This window comes from Delphinapterus leucas, chromosome 2 (assembly GCF_059928025.1).
Source record: "Delphinapterus leucas isolate spDelLeu-1000000601 "Yukka" chromosome 2, BTC_Dleu_Yukka2, whole genome shotgun sequence".
NCBI lineage: Eukaryota > Metazoa > Chordata > Mammalia > Artiodactyla > Monodontidae > Delphinapterus > Delphinapterus leucas.
The window spans coordinates 24772479-24794612 of record NC_143130.1 but is presented as its reverse complement, the minus strand read 5'-3'; the positions used below and the strand labels follow the sequence as shown (position 1 = coordinate 24794612).

Here is a 22134-nt window from a genome sequence, read left to right as displayed (position 1 = left end):
TTTCCATCATTTTCCAAACAAATGGACAGGACATCCTGGATGAATAAATGAGGAAGAAAGGGCCGTGCCTTTGACAATAGTCAACTGGACAGCAGTGTCCCAGCTGTAATTCCTTTTTTTTTTCCTTTTTGCAGTATGTGGGCCTCTCACTGTTGTGGCCTCTCCCGTTGCGGAGCACAGGCTCCGGACGCGCAGGCTCAATGGCCATGGCTCACGGGCCCAGCCGCTCTGCGGCATGTGGGATCTTCCCGGACCGGGGCACGAACCCGTGTCCCCTGCTTCGGCAGGCGGACTCTCAACCACTGCACCACCAGGGAAGCCCCCAGCTGTAATTCTTTAAAAAAAATTTTTTTTAAATTTTATACAATTTTTAAAGGTTACTTTCCATTTCCAGTTATTACAAAATATTGGCCATATTGCCCGTGCTGTACAATACATCCTTGAGTCTATCTTACACAAATAGTTTGTGTCTCCCACTCCCTCACCCCCTCCCCACTGGTAATCAGTAGTTTGTTCTTTATAGCTGTGACTCTGCTTCTTTTTTGTTATATTCAATAGTTTTTTGTAATTTTAAGATTCCAAATATAAATGATATCCTACAGTATTTGTCTTTGTCTGACTTCACTTAGCATAATGCCCTCCAAGTCCATCCATGTTGTTGCAAACGGCAAAATTTCATTCTTTTGCATGGCTGAGTAGTATTCCATTGTGCATGTGTGTGTGTGTGTGTGTGTGTGTGTATATATAAAAAATATATATAATCTTTATCATTCATCTATTGATGGACACTTAGGTTGCTTCCATGTCTTGGCTATTGTAAATAGTGCTGCTATGAACACTGGGGTGCATGTTATCTTCTTGAATTCGTGTTTTTGGTTTTTTTCAGATATATACCCAGGAGTGGAACTGCTGGCTCATGAGGTAGTTCTATTTTTCGTTTTTTGAGAAACCTCCATACTGTTTTCCACAGTGGCTGCACCCATTTACGTTCCCACCAACAGTATACTAGAGCTCCTTTTTCTCCACATGTTCGCCAACATTTGTTATTTGTGTTCTTTTTGATGATGGCCATTCTGACAGGTGTGAGGCGATATCTCATTGTGGTTTTGATTTGCAGTTCCTTGATTAGTTTGATTTGTAGTTCCTTGATTAGCACATTCTTTGAATGTGCTTGTTGGCCATCCTCATTTCCTCTTTGGAAAATGTCTTCTGCCCATTTTTTTAACCGGGTTGGTTCTTTTTTTTTGCTTTTGTTTTGTTGTTTTTGATGTTAAGTTGTATGAGCTGTTTATACATGCTGGATATTAATCTCTCATTGGTCAAACAATTTGCAAATATCTTCCCCCATTTGGTAGGCTGTCGTTTCGTTTTGTCGACTGTTTCCTTTCCAGCTGTAATTCTGGACGGAGCACAGCCTCTTGTGATGTGCATGTGTTCAGCACACTACGTGCATCCGTGCTCTTTGAGGGCTAAAGAGGTTGAAGTCTGGTACTGACACCACTGCTGTTACAGAGGCCGCTGAATACTCTTTGCTTACCGTTTCCAGAGGACCTGTTACTTCTGGCTTTCAGAACATTATGTAAAATTCCCTAGAGGAGGTTTCTCTAGAAATGATCGATCACCTTTGATTTTTGCAGAAAAGGCAGCTCAGGTCTGTGGGGGCTGTTGGATTAAAATCAGAGCACAAGAGGCACAGGGGCAACTAGAAGCCAGTCTCACAACCAGCACATTGCTGGGTGGCCACGAATTTTTATCAGCCCAGCTCCTGGAAAACGGACAGCTGTCTTCTTCATGGGCAAGAACAGAGAATTTTTATTAACTCACAGGAGAAAGAATAAGCCCAGACTCTTCCACGGGGGTTTAAAACCTCTTTCACCAGTGAGTCCTTTTTCTTCACCGTCTTTATCCTTAACTGTCTTGGTCTCTGCTCTAGTCACCAAATTCATTTTCTACTCTCACAGCAAATCTTCTTCCTGCCACTGAAACTGCAGCTGACTGTCTCTCTCTCTCTTTTTTTTTTTTGTTTTTTTCGTATTTGCTGGAATTTAGCCTTAGATGTAGTTTTGTTTTTCAACTTTTTATTTTGAAATAATTATAGTGTCTCAGTCTGCTTGGGCTGAGACTGGGAGGCTTAAAGAGCACACGTTTATTTCTCATGGCTCTGGGAGCGAGAAGTCCAGGGTCTAGGTGCTGACGTGGTCGGTTTCTGGTGAGGCGTCTCTCCCGGCTTGTAGATGGCCGTCTTCCTGCTCAGTGCTCACATGGCCTTTTCTTTTTTATTTATTTATTCTTATGTTTATTTATTTACTGATTTGTTTTCTTATTAGTCATACTTTTTTTTCTCTTTCTTTGCTGTACACGGGCCTCTCACTGTTGTGGCCTCTCCCGTTGCGGAGCACAGGCTCCCGACGCGCAGGCTCAGCGGCCGTGGCTCACGGGCCCAGCCGCTCTGCGGCATGTGGGATCTTCCCGGACCGGGGCACGAACCCGTGTCCCCTGCATCGGCAGGCGGACTCTCAACCACTGTGCCACCAGGGAAGCCCTAGTCATACAGTTTATACACATCAGTGTATACATGTCAATCCCAATCTCCCAATTCATCACACCTCCCCACTGCGGCTTTCCCCCCTTGGTGTCCATGCGTTTGTTCTCTACATCTGTGTCTCTATTTCTGCTCTGCAAACCAGTTCATCTGTACCATTTTCTAGGTTCCACATATATGTGTTAAAATATGATATTTGTTTTTCTCTTTCTGACTTACTGCACTCTGTATGACAGTCTCTAGATCCATCCACGTCTCTACAAATGACCCAATTTCGTTCCTTTTTATGGCTGAGTAATACTCCATTGTATATATGTACCACATCTTCTTTAACCATTCATCTGTCGATGGGCATTTAGGTTGCTTCCATGACCTGGCTATTGTAAATAGTGCTGCAATGAACATTGGGGTGCATGTGTCTTTTTGAATTATGGTTTTCTCAGGGTATATGCCCAGTAGTGGGATTGCTGGGTCGTATGGTAGTTCTATTTTTAGTTCTTTAAGGAACCTCCATACTGCTCTCCATAGTGGCTGTATCAATTTACATTCCCACCAACAGTGCAAGAGGGTTCCCTTTTCTCCACACCCTCTCCAGCATTTGTTGTATGTAGATTTTCTGATTCCCATTCTAACTGGTGTGAGGTGATACCTCATTGTACTTTTGATTTGCATTTCCCTAATAATTAGTGATGTTGAGCAGCTTTTCATGTGCTTCTTGGCCATCTGTATGTCTTCTTTGGAGAAATGTCTATTTAGGTCCTCTGCCCATTTTTGGATTGGGTTGTTTGTTTCTTTAATATTGAGCTGCATGAGCTGTTTATATATTTTGGAGATTAATCCTTTGTCCGATGATTTGTTTGCAAATATGTTCTCCCATTCTGAGGGTTGTCTTTTGGTCTTGTTTATGGTTTCCTTTGCTGGGTAAAAGCTTTTAAGTTTCATTGGGTCCCACTTGTTTATTTTTGTTTTTATTTCCATTACTCTAGGAGGTGGATCAAAAAATATCTTGCTGTGATTTATGTCAAAGAGTGTTCTTCCTATGTTTTCCTCTAAGAGCTTTATAGTGCCTGGTCTTACATTTAGGTCTCTAATCCATTTTGAGTTTATTTTTGTGTATGGTGTTAGGGAGTGTTCTAATCTCATACTTTTACATGTATCTGTCCAGTTTTCCCAGCACCACTTATTGAAGAGACTGTCTTTTCTCCACTGTATATCCTTGCCTCGTTTGTCATAGGTTAGTTGACCATAGGTGTGTGGCTTTATCTCTGGGCTTTCTATCCTGTTCCATTGATCTATATTTCTGTTTTTGTGCCAGTACTATGTTGTCTTGATTACTGTTGCTTTGTAGTATAGTCTGAAGTCAGGGAGTCTAATTCCTCCAGCCCCGTTTTTTTTTTCCCTCAAGACTGCTTTGGCTCTTCGGGGTCTTTTGTATCTCCATACAAATTTTAAGGTTTTGTGTTCTAGTTCTGTAAAAAATGCCACTGGTAGTTTGATAGGGATGGCATTGAATCTGTAGATTGCTTTGGGTAGTAGAGTCATTTTCACAATGTTGATTCTTCCAATCCAAGAACATGGTATATCTCTCCATCTGTCGGTATCATCTTTAATTCCTTTCATCAGTGTCTTACAGTTTTCTGCATATAGGTCTTTTGTCTCCCTAGGTAGGTTTATTCCTAGGTATTTTATTCTTTTTGTTGCAATGGTAAATGGGAGTGTTTCCTTAATTTCTCTTTCAGATTTTTCATCATTAGTGTAGAGGAATGCAAGAGATTTCTGTGCATTAATTTTGTATCCTGCTACTTTACCAAATTCATTGATTAGCTCTAGTAGTTTTCTGGTAGCATCTTTAGGATTATCTACATATAGTATTATGTCATCTGCACACAGTGACAGTTTTACTTCTTCCTTCCCAATTTGTATGCCTTTTATTTCTTTTTCTTCTCTGATTGCCGTGGCTAGGACTTCCAAAACTATGCTGAATAACAGTGGTAAGAGTGGACATCCTTGTCTTGTTCCTGATCTTAGAGGAAATGCTTTCAGTTTTTCACCACTGAGAATGATGTTTGCTGTGCATTTGTCGTATATGGCCTTTATTATGTTGAGGTAGGTTCCCTCTATGCCCACTTTCTGGAGAGTTTTTATCATAAATGGGTGTTGAATTTTGTCAAAAGCTTTCTCTGCATCTATTGAGATGATCATATGGTTTTTCTCCTGCAATTTGTTAATATGGTGTATCACATTGATGGATTTGCGTATATTGAAGAATCCTTGCATCTCTGGGATAAATCCCACTTGATCATGGTGTATGATCCTTTTAATGTGTTGTTGGATTCTGTTTGCTAGTATTTTGTTGAGGATTTTTGCATCTATATTCATCAGTGATACTGGTCTGTAATTTTCTTTTGTTGTAGTATCTTTGTCTGGTTTTGGTATCAGGGTGATGGTGGCCTCATAGAATGAGTTTGGGAGTGTTCCTTCCTCTGCAGTTTTTTGGAACAGTTTGAGAAGGATGGGTGTTAGCTCTTCTCTAAATGTTTGATAGAATTCACCTGTGAAGCCATCTGGTCCTGGACTTTTGTTTGGTGGAAGAATTTTTTTTTCTTTTTTTTTGCCATACGCGGGCGCCTCTCACTGTTGTGGCTTCTCCTGTTGCGGAGCCCAGGCATCGGATGCACAGGCTCAGTGGCCATGGCTCACGGGCCCAGCCACTCCACGGCATGTGGGATCTTCCCAGTCCGGGGCATGAACCCGCATGGCCTGCATTGGCAGGCAGACTCTCAACCACTGCGCCACCAGGGAAGCCCTGTTGGAAGATTTTTAATCACAGTTTCAATTTCATTACTTGTGATTGGTCTGTTCATATTTTCTATTTCTTCCTGGTTCAGTCTTGGAAGTTTATACCTTTTTAAGAATTTGTCCATTTCTTTCAGGTTGTCCATTTTATTGGCATAGAGTTGCCTGAAGTAGTCTCTTTGGATGCTTTGTATTTCTGCAGCGTCCGTTGTAAATTCTCCTTTTTCATTTCTAGTTTTATTGATTTGAGTCCTCTCCCTCTTTTTCTTGATGAGTCTGGCTAATGATTTATCAATTTTGTTTATTGTCTCAAAGAACCAGCTTTTAGTTTTATTGATATTTGCTATTGTTTTCTTTGTTTCTGTTTCATGTATTTCTGCTCTGATCTTTATGATTTCTTTCCTTCTGCTAACTTCGGGTTTTGTTTGTTCTTCTTTCTCTAGTTCCTTTGGGTGTAACGTTAGATTGTTCGTTTGAGATTTTTCTTGTTTCTTGAGGTAGGCTTGTATAGCTATAAACTTCCCTCTTAGAGCTGCTTTTGCTGCATCCCATAGGTTTTGGATCATCATGTTTTCGTTGTCATTTGTCTCTAGGTATTGTTTTATTTCCACTTTGATTTCTTCAGTGATCTCTTGGTTATTCAGTAACGTATTGTTTAGCCTCCTTGTGTTTGTGTTTTTTCCAGGTCTTTTCCCTGTAATTGATTTCTAATCTCATAGTGTTGTGGTCAGAAAAGATGGTTGACATGATTTCAATTTTCTTAAATTTACTGAGGCTTGATTTGTGACCCAAGATGTGATCTATTCTGGAAAATGTTCCGTGTGCACTTGAGAAAAAAGTGTAATCTGCTGTTTTTGGATGGAATGTCCTATAAATATCAATTAAATCTATCTGTGAATGTGTCATTTAAAGCTTGTGTTTCCTTATTAATTTTCTCTTTGGATGATCTGTCCATTGGTGTAAGTGAGGTGTTAAAGTCCCCCACTATTATTGTGTTACTGTCGATTTCCTCTTTTAGAGCTGTTAGCAGTTGCCTTATGTATTGAGGTGCTCCTATGTTGGGTGCATATATATTTATAATTGTTATATCTTCTTCTTGGATTGATCCCTTGATAATTATGTAGTGTCCTTCCTTGTGTCTTATAACATTCTTTATTTTAAAGTCTAGTTTATCTGATATAAGTATTGCTACTCCAGCTTTCTTTTGATTTCCATTTGCATGGAATATCTTTTTCCATCCCCTCACTTTCAGTCTGTATGTGTCCCTAGGTCTGAAGTGGGTCTCTTGAGACAGCATATATATGGGGTCTTGTTGTTGTATCCATTCAGTGAGCCTGTGTCTTTTGGTTGGAGCATTTAATTCATGCACGTTTAAGGTAATTATCCATATGTATGTTCCTATTATCATTTTCTTAATTATTACAGGTTTGTTTTTGTAGGTCCTTTTCTTCTCTTGTGTTTCCCACTTAGAAAAGTTCCTTTAGCACTTGTTGTAGAGCTGGTTTGGTGGTGCTGAATTCTCTTAGCTTTTGCTTGTCTGTAAAGCTTTTGATTTCTCCATCGAATCTGAATGAGATCCTTGCCTGGTAGAGTAATCTTGGTTGTAGGTTCTTCCCTTTCGTCACTTTAAGTATATCATGCCACTCCCTTCTGGCTTGTAGAGTTTCTGCTGTGAAATCAACTGTTAACCTTATGGGAGTTCCCTTGTATGTTATTTGTCATTTTTCCCTTGCTGCTTTCAATAATTTTTCTGTCTTTAATTTTTGCCAATTTGATTACTACATGTCTTGGTGTGTTTCTCCTTGGGTTTATCCTGTATGGGATTCTCTGTACTTCCTGGACTTGGGTGGCTATTTCCTTTCCCATGTTAGGGAAATTTTCGACTATAATCTCTTCAAATATTTTCTCAGGTCCTTTCTCTCTCTCTTCTCCTTCTGGGACCGCTATAATGCAAATGCTGTTGCGTTTAATGTTGTCCCAGAGGTCTCTTAGGCTGTCTTCATTTCTTTCCATTCTTTTTTCTTTATTCTGTTCTGCAGCAGTGAATTCCACCATTCTATCTTCCAGGTCACATATCCGTTCTTCTGCTTCAGTTATTCTGCTTTTGATTCCTTCTAGTGTGTCTTTCATTTCAGTTATTGTATTGTTCATCTCTGTTTGTTTGTTCTGTAATTCTTCTAGATCTTTGTTAACCATTTCTTGCATCTTCTTGATCTTTGCCTCCATTCTTTTTCTGAGGTCCTGGATCATCTTCACTATCATTATTCTGAATTCTTTTTCTGGAAGATTGCCTATCTCCATTTCATTTAGTTGTTTTTCTGGGGTTTTATCTTGTTCCTTCATCTGGTACATAGCCCTCTGCCTTTTCATCTTGTCTATCTTTCTGTGAATGTGGTTTTTGTTCCACAGGCTGCAGGATTGTAGTTCTTCTTGCTTCTGCTGTCCGCCCTCTGGTGGATGAGGCTATCTAAGAAGCTTGTGGAAGTTTCCTGATTGGAGGGACTGGTGGTGGGTAGAGCTGGCTTTTGCTCTGGTGGGCAGAGGTTAGTAAAAACCTTTTCTTGGTGCATGTGTTTGGAGGGAGAGATCTCTCTCTCTCCCTCTTTTTATAAGGGCATTAATCCCATCATGGGGGCCCCACACTCTTAACCTCATCTACACTTAATTACCACCAAAAGGCCTCACCTCCTATAACCATCACATTGGGGGTTAGAAGACTTCAACATATGATTTTCTGGGGGCGACACAAACATTCAGACCATACATATAGATTCACAGGAAGTTGAAAAGATAGTACAGAGATGCCCTGTGTACCTGTTACCTAGTTTCCCCTAATGCTTCCATCATATATGGTGATAGCACAATATCAAAACCAGTACACTGTGTGTGCCTTGTTCTGTGTCATTTTATCCCCTGTGTAGGCCTGGGCAACCACCAGGACAAAAAGTATACAGAAGAGTCTTACCACCACAAAGGTCTCCCTTGGGGTCCCCATCACAGTCATTCCCCCGCCTCCATGACCCCTGACCCCTGACCCCCGGCAACCACTGATCTGCTTTCTATCTCCACAGTGTTGTCCTTTCAAGAGTGTTAATACATATGTGGACTCATATGGTATGTGACCTTTTGAGATTGGCTTTTTTTTTGTTTGTTTTCACTCTGCTTAATGCCCTTGTGATCCAAGTTGCTGTATGAGTCAATAGTTCCATCCTTTTAATTGCTGCATAATATTCCACACACACATGACTTTGCAACTTTTCTCCTCCAACTGGAAGAAATCCTTTCCTCCTCCCCAGTCTTCCTCTCCTTTGGAAACCGCCACTCCCAGCGTCTTTCCCTGAACTTATTTCCATTACCTTCACCTGGTCCCAGTTAAGCCTTCACCACATCCTTGCCAGGTGTTCTCCCTTTGCTGAGCTGGGAGGAGCCGGGTTTGGGAGGCACAGCTGTTCAGCATTAAGGTAAAGGTCGGTTGCAATGGTGGCTGCAGGGCCTCCAGGCTCCCCAAGCTTTTTCCTCCTTTCCTTTAACCAGTGAGTTTTGATGGCCCAGGCCTTCTGAGTGCAGCCTTCATGCCATGGATTGAGCAGATGCCAGAGCTTTCACACCAGAAAGCAGTCGTATGCAAGCCAGGAGGACTCTCACCAGAAACCCACCCTGCTGGGCCTGGATCTTGGACTTCCAGCCTCCAGAACTGTGAGTAAACAAATTTCTGTTGTCCAAGCCACCCAGTCTATGATATTTTGTTGTGGCAGCTAGAGCCAACTAACATACCTCAATTAAATCCTTCCAAGAGCCAGTTAAAAGAAACATAGCAACTGTAACAATGCCTGAAGTTGCCCTTATGGAAAGCAAAATTGTTTTAAGTTCCCATCCTGCTAACTTATTTTTACTCTGGTCCTCTCTTTTTTAAAATTGGTTAATTATTAAATTAGCTTTCATTTTATAGATGTTTTATCCAGTCATTAAAAGTGAATTTAATTGGCTGTTTGTGGAGTTTTCTAAGTTTATTGCTTGTTCGGATCAATTGGAAAGTGAAAGCTGAGGGGTACTGGCTCAGATTTTTAAATACCATCAGCCTTGGGCTGGGTCTCCTCCTGGGGCTTTGTCAGCGCTTCAGATTCAAGATCTTGATTCCTTAGGGAGGAGTCCACAGTTGCTGCAACATTTCAGATAACCCTAGACAAGCTGATAGCTGTATGAGAGAGCTAGAAGTGTATTATGCCCTTTAAATTTGAGTTCTTCATGAGAAAAGAGACGGGCTGGGTAATCCTGTAAGTTTGGATTTAAAATTCATTGACAGCGTCTGATGTTGAAAGATCTTATCCGAGCCCCCTTTTCATTGTGAGAAGAGCAGGGCTAAAAATTATTTCCCTAAATGACTTTTTTTTAGCCAGCTGATATGAGTTGCCACAAATCAAAACGCTGTTTTGTTCAAAACGCCTGTATTCTCGGTCCACTTTAGATTTTCTGGGCCTTGGTAACACTTGTAGGTCTTTTTGATCCACATAGTTGCTGGGACAGCTCAATAAATGTAGGTGCTTACTATGATATGTAATTAGCATGAGTTTTTTGTTTTGTTTTGTTTTACAACTTGTTACAATCACACTGTAGATGGCATTTTGCATCTTCAAAAAAGGTAAACTGGGACTTAAAGTGTAAATTTTTAATGATGGCTTTCAGGTGCTTCCTCTGTCTCTGTGTTAGTTCGCCCTGGGAGCTCCTGGTTTATGGCTAGTGATTCTTGGAGTCTGGTTTACATCTGTAGCTCTGGGTGCCAAATTCTTAATTGATCCTGGGTTATCATGGGTGGTGTGTGACTCCGGCTTTGCTGGTAAATTCTGGAGATTGCTGCTAAGATGGTAACAGTCAAGGATTCAGGATGAAACATACATCAGTGTTCCCATGGACGCAGGTAGGGAACACGGCAGGAGAGCTGGTCTGCGTCCAGTTGAAGGACTGCCTGTGAGACTGCCCACTCGGCAGGCAATGAGTCTCGCTGGGGTGGAGTGTTGCTGGCTTAGAGTTTGGTACAGAAGCTGGGCTGTGGAATGGATTGAGCAGCCTGTACGTCAAAAGCTTCAGCTAAAAATGTTCCCAGTTATAGGTATTTCCAGAACACCTGCTGGAATCCCATACAAAGCCTTGGCTTTATTTTATTTTATTATTAATTTTTTGGCTATGCTGAGCAGCTTTCAGGATCTCAGTTCCCTGACCGGGGATTGAACCTGGGCCACGACAGTGAAAAGTGCTGAGTCATAACCACTGGACCACCAGGGAGGTCCCAAAGCCTTGGCTTTAAAACCCACCAGGTTCAAAGAGCAGGAAGCCCCTCAGCCGTATAAGAGCAGTCCTTCCTCCTTATAATTCCTCCAGCCTCTCTGTGTGTTTGGTCTGAAACAGAAACCCAAGAGCTGGAGAGGAAGAGAACGTACATGTGGTAGACACACTATGACCATACTCCCTTCTCCAAGGCGAGTGGCTCTCAGCCATGAACTTGGCCAGAGGAAAGGGAGCGGGAGTCTTTTGAGTTAAGATTGATGTGATGACTTATATCTTGGACTGAACAGCTTTAATTTCTCAGCTGAGACAGTGTTTCATGACTTAGGAGTGACAAGAAGTTTGTCTTTTCCCCAAGAGTGAGCAGAAAGTTACACATCCTATCCAAGTCTTCATCCAAGGGCCGGGGAAGATTTTTAATGATAAGTTTCAGGTGTGCAGTACTATAATCACTATAGAGTAATCACCACCGAAGTCTGGTTACCATCCATCACCATAGCGTTGACCCCCTTCACCCATTCTTTGCCCAATCTTCCCAAACCCCTAGTCGTCTGGGAACCACTCATCTGTTCTCTGGATCTGTGAGCTTGTTTTTATTTTATTGTGTGTGTTCCCTGTTTTGTTTTTTTTTTTAGATTCCACATGAGTGAAATCACATGGTATTTGTCTCTGTCTGACTTATTTCACGAACTTTAACACCCTCTAGGATTTTTATGGCTGAGTAATATTCCGTTGTGTATATATAGCACATTTTCATCTATCCTTCCACTGATGGACACTTAGGTGGCTTCCATGTCTTGGCTATTGTAGATAATGCTGCAGTGAACACAGGGGTCCATAGATCTTTTCCAACTAGTGTCTTCATGTTCTTCGAATAAATGCCCAGAAGTGGAACACCATATGAGTGTATGGTAGTTCTATTCTTAACTTTCTGAGCAATCTCCATACTGTTTTCCATAGTGGCTCTACTGATTTACATTCCCACCAACAGTGCAGGAGGGTTCCCTGTTCTCCACCTTCTCGTCAGCACTTATTATCTCTTCTTGTTAAGAGCCATTCTCACAGGTGTGAGGTGATAGCTCATTGTGGGTTTGATTTGCATTTCCCTGATGAGTGCCGTTGAGCACATTTTCATGTGCCTATTAGCCATCTGTATGTCTGAGAATTGTTTATTCAGATCCTCTTTTGTCCATTTTAAAGTTGGGTTGTTTTTATTGTTGAGTTGTATGAGTTCTTTATATATTTTGGATATTAATCCCTTATCAGATATATGATTTGCAAGTATCTTGTCCCCTACAGAGTTTTCATTCTGATGATTTCGCTTGCTGTGCAGAAGCTTTTTAGTTTGATGTAGTCCCATATGTTTATCTTTGCTTTTGTTTCCCTTGCTTGTGGAGTCAGATCCCCGAAGACACTGCTAAGACTGATGCTGATGAAGTTACGGTCTATGGTGCCTTCTAGGAATTTTACAGTTTCAGGTGGACTGAATAGGTTCAATAGGGACTATGGGAAACAAATTTTAAGCCCAAAGTTGTTTGTTCAACAGACCAATTACATCTCAAAGCAAGGCCATTCAAGAGTCATGGAACTGGTTTCTGGGCATTTCTTTTGTAAATTATGCACGTGAGGGTCTATCTTATGCTCGTTTTGATTTCTAATGTTCATCCTACTGGTGCCTCAGTTAAAACAGATGGTGAGCATCCTCTTTAAATCTCGTTTGACACAGTTACTGTTTACGATGTATAAATCAGAATTTAGAAATGAATGGGAACACTGATCAGAAAACCTAACACTATTCATACAAAGGTCTCCTTGACTTCACGTCTTACCTTCACTAAAAGGTCCTTAGCCTCCTTCTCGAGCCATCGTGGGTAAAAGGGGCTGTCCATGCGGATGGAGTGGAAGAGTTCCTCTTCATCTTGCCCATGGAAAGGTGACTGACCTATTAGCATCTCGTAGAGAAGGACGCCAAAGGACCACCAGTCCACAGAATGGTTGTACTTCTGACCCAGCAGGATCTGTGGGACCAAAAGACAGAGACATAATTAATCAAAACGAGGTTGACTTGAAAACCCTGCATGGACTTTTCAAGGCCACTCAGGACATAATTGATGAAGAACAGTGCATGGTTTTAGCAAAGATTACACTGAAAACTGTAGCTTTTGTGAAGTTAATGATTGGATAGAAATAAGTGGGCAGTACCAAAGCTAAGCAACATTTTTGAATTTCAGCATCTTTCTTCCCCCCTCTGGCCTTAAGCAAAACAACTAAATTGTACCATCAGCTCTTCATTTTCCTATCTGTGATGGGAGCCCATGGGTGGTAGATTCAGACCTAAGAGAGCTGATGTGTATCTAAGCCCTTCATTGCCTCTGAGGTGAATATCTAAATCAAACCCATGTGTTTTATGGACTTCTGTGGTCTTGAGTCTTTGCATAAAGTTCTGTAGCTAATCAAGCAGCCAAAGGGGTCGTCTGACCAAGTCCACCCCTTAAACCTAACTAGTCACGGTTACGAAGAGTCAAATTTTGTGACTATGCCAAGAGAGACTAGGATAACAAGCTGATAGATATTTGTGAAAATAAAGATCAAGCTGCAAACAGAATTTTGCAGTCTGCCGCTGACTTCCGGTATAAAAATGCTATCTACCGGCCTTAACTCAATGTTTGAATACTGAGGTTAATTCTAAAGTAAAAAAAAAACAACTTAGCCTTAAGGAATAGTGTAAAAGTAGACCCAGGGAGAATGATAAAGAAAATAAAGATGCACACACTGCGCAGTCTTAGCTCAGGTACATTGGCCTTAAGTGGGGCCCGGTTCACACGCAATTCCCAGGATGTGCCACAAGAGGGAGCCCAAGGCAACCAGAAGCTGCTCTGAGCATCGCATCTTGGTAAGCAATTTCGTTTGGCGGATGAATGGAAAGAAATTTGGAAGGACAGGAGACAGCTGAGGTAGAAATTAAGTCTTCCAAGGCTAGGGGATGTTAGTAAAGAATTTCAGTCTTAAGTCAGGAGAAAGAAGCAAAATGCCGATTCACACTCAGTTATACACTGTATGAACAGAATGTCTGCAAACGCCTGCTGACGTGTACTGGGTGTTTCCCATACGTGGTGTTTATTTATAAGAACCTCTGGGGGTAGGTCCTGTTATCCCTATTTAACAAAGGACGGTGACTGGACCTCGGGAGGTTATGGGTCTTCTTTAAGGTTGCCTGCTTAGTGAGTTGAAAGCTATGTTCTGGACCGTGGTCTTTTGGGATTTTACTACATAATGTTCCTTTTCTATTATAATGTTTCCAGGATTTGAACTTCGATCTAATTCATGCTCAAATTAGTCTGTATTTTAAAAGAAAATTGGTGTGGAAACAATGGCCGGAGTGGCTCTTTTTCTATCTCAGCCCCTGGTGCCTTCTTATGGCCATGCTGTCTTTTGTCCTGTTCTCTCCCCATCTTTACTCAAATAATTCAGATAATAATGATGTTACCACTTCACGTCAGAGTCCCCCTTCCTCTCTTAGAGCAAGAGAAAGCTACAATTCCATCCACCTCTTGGAGCTAGTGATTTGAGGTCTGTACATGACTCACCACATGATGTGCACAGCGGGGAAAGCGTCCTTAGAAACCAAGTGACCACCAACGCCTCTATGGCTCTGGTTTCCGAGTGACTCCTGCTTTCTCCAGGGAGCTGCTTCTATGTACTGAAATTCCACCTGGACTTACTAAGTGGCTAGTAGATGTTGGAAAGTAGGGTGTCTCCCTATTTAACTATTTTCTATTCTTTGTCAAAATGAGCGTGGACCTCCAATTATACGTTAGACCCTCGGTCCTATAACCGTGACATAGGGAACCACAGAGCTTTGGGGAAGGTCTCAGGAGACGTGGGCTGGTGAGGCTATTCCCTGGTTTGAGGGAGCACGTCTGCTTTTTCATGCATCGTTCCTGATGCTGCCCTGAATGCACTTATTTTTTGTGTTTCAGGCCCTCCGCCCATATCATTGAGGTCCCCGGGGAGAGGGCAATGGGTCAGTGAGTGAGATAAAGGAAAAGCTTCACAACGGAGATGACATGTGAGTGGAGCTTTGGAAAATGGGTGGGATTTTGATGGAAAAGGGAGAGGCTAGAGACAAGAGGCCCCATCTCCAGCACATGTTCAGAGATGGGCATTTGGGGTGCATGTCTTGGTGTGGTCATTCACGGAACAGGTGATGGGTGCTCTGAGCTGTGGAGGAGGAGACTAGACACTGAGGTGGATAAATCATGGTCCTTAGCTGTGAGAAATTCAGTTTACTGGCAAATGGGATTACACATGGGCTGTGGTAGCACAGAGGAGGAAACAACTGATTGATTATTCCAAGAAGCCAGAGGCACCTTCAGGGAGAAGATGACTTTGGAGGTGGGAGTAAATCAGACCAAGGATTCCGAGGGCATGGCTAAGGGATATGAGAGAGAAGGATACGGATGTCTCAGGATATATTAAGGACCTTCTCTTGGGGTTTTGGCTTGTACCCAGCTGACAATGGGGACTTCCTGAATATTTTTAAAGGCGTGGCGTGACAGGTCTTCCCGTTAGAGAGGTAGATCTGGTGACGTGGTGGAACAGCGGCCCTCAGAACAGGGCACGCACCCCAGGGAGCACCTAGACGGCATAACGCCGAGACACGGGAAGAAAATATTAGAACTTGTATTTATGCAAGTTTAAAAAATTCCAGTAGTGGCACTGATGCCCTCATTTAGAAATGTGACCAGTGACTAGGTTTCCCGAGGGAGGAACGGGAAGCCTCATCTCGGGAGGAGTTGGTGGTGGCTTGGCTAGAGCATTCGTCTTCGGCACATCGTAAGGTGCGTCACTATTACGATTACTTATTATCCTAAGGTGCGTCATTTGCGTTGCATGCCTAGTTAAGGGGATCGGTGGGTTCTGTTTGAACTAAACTCATTTTCACAAAATGGAACATCCTTAAAAAGTTATCTGCAAAAGAGACTTGGATTGAAGACCATGCTAATGATGCACAGTAGAAAACGACAAGTGCAGAGATCTTACTTACTCCTAGTACCAGCTCTTTGTCACATTATAACGAAGCTAAAAACAGTGACCGTTTCATTAGTTGTGACAGGAAGCTGGCTAAATCAGAAAACACTGTTGTGCATTCTGGACTTATATCCACTCTCTTCAGCCACGAACCTTGCCTTACGTACATACTGTAGCATCTGTCCTACAGTGTGCCTTTGTGAGGGCTCTTTCTCGGCTACGAGCCAATAAAACCAGAAACTGAAAGAAACCAAGCAGACTTTTGAGTGGCAGAATCATAAAGGGTTAAACCAAGATTTTACAAAGTTATTTCGCCTCATTATTTTAATAAAGCATAAAATGTACTATTAATAGAATACAACTTAGTTATTTAAAACTTTATTTCATCTTAAGTTCAGCCTGTTCCTTTTTCTGCATGTTTGATAACAGACTATGTTAGTTGGTGATAATGTATAATAAATATACATATGCCGGTGATGCTTTTTTAACTGATGAGGGAGCATGGTCAAAAAGTCTGAAAATATGTAAAGATGAGGCACTGGCAGCTGGGTGGTCACGGAGAGGAAAGTCTGGGTAAAAAGGCATCACCAGGATCCAGACCAGAGGTGCTGAGGGCCTGGACCAGGGCAGCAGCTGGAAGATGCGGCGGGATTGGAGAAGCTTGATTTAATCCCCAAAGGGATTCATTTTGAGGATCAAAAAAGAAGGGAGATTCTTAGTACAATCACAAGATTGGGGAGGCATGAAAACAGATGTGTGAACCCCTGAGGTCTATATTTAGAAGGTCTTGGTGTTTGGATTTGGGAGGGGTAAGAAGGAAGGAGAAGACTTGGAGGATTCCAGTTTTCTGGCTGGGTGACTGGATGGATGAATGTGTATGTCATTCATCCAGAAGGGGATAAAGGAGAAGGGTGTGTGCATGTGTGTGTGGGGGGGAAATTTCAACAGAGAGTGGGTTTGGGATCTGTTATGATCGAATGGCCTGTGACAGTGAGTTGGAGATCTCAGCAGGAAAACAGACATACAGGTCTGAAGCAAGAAGTTTGGGCCGGTCATACTGATTTGGGAGTTGAAATCATAGTCATAAATATAGCTGTTCATGGAGAAGGTACAGGGAGAACAAAGGACCAGGGGTGGAATGGTGTGAAGACAAGCAGGCTTGAAGATGAGAGAATGAGATTGAAGTTGCAGAGAGAAGCCAGTCTCTGAAGGTAAATTCTGGAAGATGTCAAAGGAAACAGAATTGGGAAGGAAGGATTGCCTGGGAAAGGGTTTGGCGTAAGGCATGTATAGACAGGATAGGTAAAAGCCATGATTTCTTGCTGACCAGAGGCCAAGCTTGAATTTAACCAAGGTGCAATCTAAACTAAGTACATAGGCACAGGGCAGAGTCTCCTGTTTCTTAGACTGAGGACCCTACATTACTTTGGCTATGACAGGGATTTGCTGCTGAATTTGTTTTGCCCAGGAAACCAGAGGCCCATCGCTGTCTATCCATCAGACAGCCGTCACCGCTCACACACTTATCAATAGTTGTTCGTTCACTCTTTGAAAAGCTAGCTATTAGCACCTTAATATGCCGAGCCCTGAGCTCCGTCCTTGGATATAAAAGTGGATAAGATCACACTGATCTACACATACGATAAGTGGGGCAAAACTTTACACACCTTGTAACAACATCCATGTCCCGGTTCTGTTACTGTACCATAGTTACGTAAGCTGGAACCAGTAGGGGAAGGGTAGATATGGGTGACATTTCTGTACTATTTTTGGCAACTTCTTGTGAATTTATAATTATTTCAAAAGAAAGTTTTTAGAAAGCGAATAAGAAACAGCCCCTGACTTTAGAGCAATCACCCAGTAGTTCAGAGAGATCCAAAGATAGAAAAGCCGCGATAAGTTTATGCTGCGGGAAGGACCAAGGGGAAAGGGAGTGTCTCATCTCCCTGGGGTGGGCAGCTGGCGTTGATGGATGCCTTCTGAGCAAACTCTGATCTTCCAGGGGCTCAGAATATGAGAGCGATGGCTTATTTTGTTTTCTCTGTTGCTGTTTTTAAACTTTCATAGTCTCTCCCATGGGACCCAGTAACAGGAGAGAGAAGTGGGACCTCTCCAGGCTCACACAGTAGCAGCTTGGAAACCACAATTTAGGTTTTTCTGGTCCCAAAATGAAACCACTGGACTTAGGTAGATGCCCATGAGCCTGTTCAGTGTCCGCCTGGCTCTTCACCAGTTGCTTCTTCTGGTTGGTCTGAGCAGAGCGACTATATTTTAAGGCTGGGGTGGGAGATCCAGGATGGGAAGGGCCTGCTGGGTCCCTCACGCCTTGGCGAGGTGCAGAAGTTAGCGCGGGTACCACGCCCAGTGCGACACTAGCGGCGCCTAGGTGCAGCTGCATTTGTCAAATACTCCGAAAAACAAATACACATCCTGAACGAAAATAGTTTAAGGTCTTCTGATTTTCAGGGGAGAAGGAAGCAGTGGTGCTGGCCCCGGGAGGGCGGAGTTGTACGGGTGGGTGCAGAGCGGCGCGTCCTACCTCCGGGGCGATGTAGTCGGGGGTCCCGCAGAAGGTGTTCGTCCTGGCATCCCCCAGCATGTTCTCCTTGCACATCCCAAAGTCCGCTATTTTGATGTGTCCATCTTTGTCTAACAGGATGTTATCAAGCTTCAGGTCCCTGAAAAACAAAGCAGATTCTCACTTTAATAACACGCGGTTTTGTTAACATGGACTTGCCCTGTGACGGGGGCTTGCACGTCCCATCACAGCCTGAAGGGCAATGAGTAGGTACTTTGCTGGTCCTCCTATCTCCTCCAGGGTCACTGCTTCTCGTCCTTGGTGTTTCCTCCTTGACCAGCGTCTCTTGCCCAGGACTGGACGTACAGTACAGCCCCTCGTGGTCCAGGTTGGCTTTCTCTGGGCCTGGCTCTGACCGAGTTCTGTATCTTCTGTATCAATACCTGGCCCATCTCCAGAGCTCCCTCCATATTTCACGTATGAATGGCTGAGCAGCTGCCGACGTGGGGCCACATAAAGGTCATGCGTTATCTCTGCAAAGTAGCATCCCTCAGTGTTAAGAGGGGCCCTCAAGAAACAAAGCCTGGATGGAAAGGAATAAGCTGGTGATGAAATGTCATGGGGGCTGGTGTTTGGTGATGTGTCTGGTGTAGGGTGGTATTCAGTACTACACAACACATACACCCATCCACTTCCATCCAAGGTAGGGGTGTAGATAAAACTGACTCTTCAAAGGAATGGCCGGTTGCTACTGATTCCCCTTTCTGACTTGCCAAGGAGTGCAGCTAATATACCATGGACAAGACACAGACCTGAGGCTCTTTATCCCGGTACCTTTCCTGGGGGTAACGGAAAAGGAAGAAAGGCCTAGAAATATACTCATTTTATGCCATTCTCTAAGTATCTGTGTGTGTGGATAAGTTATCCTGCACCTAATTCGAAGACCAAATAAGGAAAGCTGTTCCTAACCCAGATTAATTCTAGAATCAGAATCCATCTGCTACCAGAACACCATGTCAATGACTTCCTCTGTCCTTAGAGAACCAGTATCCTTGTAAGGCAGCCCACTTCATTTTTTAGGGATATGTAAGTGGTGACACGATTTTAAAAACACGGGCCAAACTATGCCTCCCTGTGACTTTACCTGTTGGCCTGTTTACCACACTTGACCGCTTGGATATTTGGAAAGTGACACCAAGCTTTCTCTTGTCTTTCCTTGACCAAGTTGGGGACCTTTACTCCTCCACACAGCATGGTATTCAGACTCTGCAACATTCCGGTCCCTATCCTGCACATATCTCGAATTTGTCCATTTTCTTCTTCAAAGATGGTTCTCAGAATGAAACCGGTGTCTTCCGGGTACATGATCACCTCACAGGTGCAGGTGACGGTGGCACCCTTAGCTTCCGGTCTAGTCCTCTTGCCTCTGAGCACTGTGGCTGCACTAGTTATTTCAGAAGTTCCATCACAACGATGCTTAATATGGAACTCACTGTAAACTATAACCTCCAGGTGTCCTTTTTTCTTCCCCCCACAAACTACCATTATACCATTTTCCTGTCATCCTGTACCTGCAAAACGGATTTTTTAAAAAGATAATCCAGGAATGACACTTGACATGAGTTTCTTTAAACTTTTATCGACTTTAGTCAGTGGCATTTTATGAATTCTAGTCGGTTATATAACATCCAGCTTTCTCTTCCTTTATCTGCCGTGAATTTCTGAGCTTTGTGAAAACTCCTTTAAGTCTAGGATATGTGGTGGGTGGTGGCTACCACTGCCTTCCTTAATGAGCTAAGACGACTTGGGAGAGAAGAGCTATTGCTGTTGCCTTGTTCTGCACCTCCTCTAAGAGAAGATGCTCAGAATCTCCTTCTCAAAGATTCTGCTCCCAAAGGGCCTGGCAAGTAGCTCTGTCTCCTCCGCCCCTGTTGATTGAGCCACAGGTGGAGGCCTGACTCAGTGGATCAGCTTTTCTTCTTGGGGAAAACTTGCAGAGGTTGCAACATGACGGCACTAGTCCGTCTCGGCTGGGTGTCGGATGCGTAGGGCTGCTGTGGCGCGCCCTCCATCATGCCCTTGGAGGGACAGAAAACCAGCCTGTAAAAGAAGAGGCTGAAGTGGCTCGGCCAAGAGTAGAGACAGAGGCCCCGTGACCCCGAAGAACAACCCAGCCAATGAGAGAGGAGCCACTTTGGTTCTGATGGGTCTGCATTCTTGGTTCTGCTTTCTCAGTGAGGCTTAGCTTCTGCTTAAGCAAAGGTTTCAGTGGTTGTATGATGCTTGTAATCAATACCCGTATCCTAAAGTCCCGTCACTGTTTGTTTTATCTCCTTTGTTACACTCTAAGCTTCACGACGGTGGAAAGTGTATTGCTTGGTACTTGCTGTGCTTTGATGCTCTGACGCGAGTGTAGCACGTGTTGCTATCATTCCATAACCATCTGAGTGAATTCATCACCAACCAGTGACCATCTCACCACCAGCGAGTTATCAGCTACAATTAAGTCCCAAGTAATGGTTCCCTTTTGTTGCTTTCTCACCTTCTGTGAGTAAAGTAGCCAGAGGACGTGAGCATGGGATGCAGTTCTGTTTTGGTGCAGAAATGCTGCTAGCAGGTGTTCCCCAGAGCTGACCTCTTGCATCTGGGCCAGCTTGCTGACCTCTGTCACTAATGCATCAACGATGGTTTCTGTCTGACCAGGTGCATGGATACCTCCAGGATACGTGAATGTGTGTCTCACATTCAGATCAGTTTCGGCTGTTTCTCCCATCCTAACTCGAATGCTGTCGCACTTTCATTATTAGGACTTAAGACTTCCAATACGTCTAAGTCTTCTCCGTAGGCAGCCCTTCTGCCTTGTTCCTTCATTTCAATTAAATCCACTTTCATTGTGACTTATGGATTATATTCCAGTAAGTCCAATTATAGGTCATATTTAACTCCTTATGCTAAAACTGCAGGTTCATTTCCTAACCCACACTCTAATGAAACATATTTGCATCATTCACAGCCACATATGTATGCTCCTAGAAATTTGGCTGAGGGATGGTTTTAGGGTCATCACTAGGGAGCCAGATATCCAGCTGCAGTACTGTACATAGCTCAGAAGGATCACGAACATAATATCTAATATTGGAATTTCTTTCACATGCATTTTATCATTTGATTCTCACAATAGCCCTTTGATCTGGAATCACTATTTTTATTCGTATTTATCTAATGGAAAACAAAGGCTCTTAAAATTATACAGTCTATCCCAGCAAATCCAGGCTTTACCCTCTTTTACATCCCCTTAAACCAAGCTCACCTGGTCTTTCGCATTGAACTGGTCTTGCTGAGATACCTAGTCGTCTGTGATTGCAAGGGTACATTTTAGTCAATTCTAAAAATGAATGTTCCCTAGGCCTCAAGCTAGGAAAGCTTCATGTTCAATTTTCAATCCACCCTCTAAAGTGGGCAGGGTGTCTACAGGGCTGGGAGAGAGGAGGTCATTGAAGCTTTGAGAGATCTAAGTCAGAAGGGGAAAGGTCTAGAAGGCCTGCCATGCAGAGCCAGACACCCTGAGGGGCAGGAAGGGGTGAAGGCAGAGGGAGACGAGCTGGAGAAGCCACAGGACCCAAAGGCCAGAGTGTTCACAGGTACCTCACAGGACACCAGGACCCAGAAAGGGCCTTCAGGGTCCAGGTCACCTGGCATGGCTCTTGGAAGCACCCATCTGCCCAAAGGGCTGCACATCGGGGCACCAGGTACAACCGAGAATTCAGTGGAAGCCTTTCTTTCCATTGTGTTGTCAACATTAGCAAAGCTTCTCCATTTGGAAGAGGCAAAGTGGGAGCCAGAAGAAACAGCTTCCAAATCCAAGTTTTATTACTAAGTAGCTCAGCCAAGCCACGTCTCCTCTCTGATCCTTTAATGACTCATCCATAAAATGGGTACAGTGATGCCTGCCTTGCTTATCCCACAG

At 43.2% G+C, this 22134-nt stretch overlaps 1 protein-coding gene across 5 annotated transcripts in view; it reads right to left on the bottom strand.

Annotated features, from left to right (window-relative positions):
* Positions 1 to 22134, bottom strand: part of PRKCQ (protein kinase C theta) — a 152529-nt gene that overhangs the window by 6335 nt on the left and 124060 nt on the right. For all 5 annotated transcript variants that reach the window (XM_089906534.1, XM_089906536.1, XM_089906533.1 and 2 more), the window contains 2 exons: positions 18189 to 18327; positions 12448 to 12636 (listed from right to left, as the gene is read on the bottom strand). In XM_089906534.1, the coding sequence (XP_089762660.1) occupies positions 12448 to 12636; positions 18189 to 18327 (328 nt within the window). The remainder of the gene's footprint in view (positions 1 to 12447; positions 12637 to 18188; positions 18328 to 22134) is intronic.